Source organism: Corvus brachyrhynchos, unplaced genomic scaffold, assembly GCF_000691975.1.
Source record: "Corvus brachyrhynchos isolate BGI_N302 unplaced genomic scaffold, ASM69197v1 scaffold85, whole genome shotgun sequence".
Classification (NCBI taxonomy): Eukaryota; Metazoa; Chordata; class Aves; order Passeriformes; family Corvidae; genus Corvus; species Corvus brachyrhynchos.
This window is the reverse complement of record NW_008238634.1, coordinates 200,860-202,497: the sequence shown is the minus strand read 5'-3', so window position 1 is coordinate 202,497 and position 1,638 is coordinate 200,860. Positions and strand designations below refer to the sequence as shown.

The 1,638-nt window shown below is 64.8% G+C and overlaps 1 protein-coding gene across 1 annotated transcript in view; it reads left to right on the top strand.

Moving 5' to 3' along the window:
• LOC103617750 (homeobox protein EMX1) overlaps nt 1-1,638 on the top strand; it is a 19,452-nt gene that overhangs the window by 5,180 nt on the left and 12,634 nt on the right. The window contains exon 2 of the mRNA XM_017737391.1: nt 1,455-1,637. Coding sequence (XP_017592880.1) covers nt 1,455-1,622 — 168 coding nt within the window. The 3' untranslated portion in view covers nt 1,623-1,637. The remainder of the gene's footprint in view (nt 1-1,454; nt 1,638) is intronic.

Below are 1,638 nucleotides of genomic sequence, written 5' to 3'. Positions count from 1 at the left end.
ACCTAGTGCTGCGGGCCTGGGAGCCCGGCGGCGTCCACAGCCCTTCTGGGGCATCCTGGATCCTGCCTGGGGCATCCACAGCCCTTCTGGGGCATCCTGGATCCTGCCTGGGGCATCCTGGATCCTGCCTGGGGCACCCTGAATCCTGCCTGGGGCATCCTGGATCCTGCCTGGGGCATCTTCATCCCACCTGCAGCACCCACATCCCGCAGCGCTGCCTGCAGCATCCCACCCCACTGCCATCCCTCACACCACATCCCTGCCCGCAGCACCCAGCGCTGCTGCCCGGGGCATCCACACCGCTCCCTGCAGCATCCCAGCTGCAGCATCCCTCACCACCCAGCAGGCATCCTGCATCCCATCCTGCATCCCATCCTGCATCCCATCTGCACCATCCCACATCCTGCACTGCCGCCTGCAGCATCCCGCATCCTGCATCCCATCCTGGACCCCTGCCTGCAGCATCCGACCTGCAGCATCCCTCCCCACTGCCTGCAGCATCCCTCATTCCCTGATGGAGCACCCCACAACCCTGCCTGCAGCATTCCCACATCCCTCACCCCATCCACGCTGCTCCCTGCAGCATCCTGCATCCCTCACCGCTGCCACCAGCATCCCTCATCCCTGGCTGCAGCATCCTGCATCCCTGCCTCCGGCATCCCGCGTCCCTCGCTGCACCACTGACCGTGTGGGTGCCCTCAGCCTCCCAAACTGCCCCATGTCCGTGCTGCCCTGTCCACCCCCCACCCCAGCCCATGCTCCCAGGGCTGGGATCGAGGACTGTGGAGTTGGATCAGGATTCCTGGGGCCTTGGCAGGTGAGGAGGGCGGGATCCCCAAGGACGGAGACTCCGCTGCCTCTCCGGGCTCCTGGGATGGTGTTTGGCACCAGCACAGTGGAAAAGGTGGAAAAGGTGGAAAAACCTCAGTGTGGTCAATTAATGATCGATAATTGTAGTCACAGTCCTGGCTGGAGGTGCGGGGATGGCTCCGAGTGTCATCCCAGTGGTCACTGGAGCCACGGCCGCTGTGCCCGTGGCATCCTGGCACCAGTGACAGCCGGACCAGGGCCGGCTTTGGCTGCTGCCACAGCTCTCTGCCCAGCCGGGCACAGCCCAGCTCAGGCTGATGGGCTCTGGGTGCTGCAGTGAGGGTCCCCTGTGCTGCTGTCCCGTGTCTGAGGTGTCACCGAAGTGTCCTTCACCCCCCGGGGTTTCTCCAGGGCTGGGATGTGCAGCCGAGCAGGGCTGGGAGGTGGCAGCAACCACATTTGTCCCCCGTGTCCCACCTTGCCTTGGGAAACTGAGGCAGGGCAGGGTGGCTGTGGGAGCTCCTGGAGGGACAGGGAGGGACAGTTTTCCAAGGAAAACCGAGCTTCCTGCGGGCTGCAGCGGCGTCCCCGTGCGGGGCCAGCTGTGCCAGGACCCCACGAGCGCCCGTCTCTCCGTGTCCCAGGTGAAAGTGTGGTTCCAGAACAGGCGGACGAAATACAAACGGCAGAAGCTGGAGGAGGAGGGCCCCGACTCGGACCAGAAGAAGAAGGGCTCGCACCACATCAACCGATGGCGCCTCGCCACCAAGCAGTCGAGCGGAGAAGACATCGACGTCACCTCCAACGACTAAGGCAGGGACAGGCTCC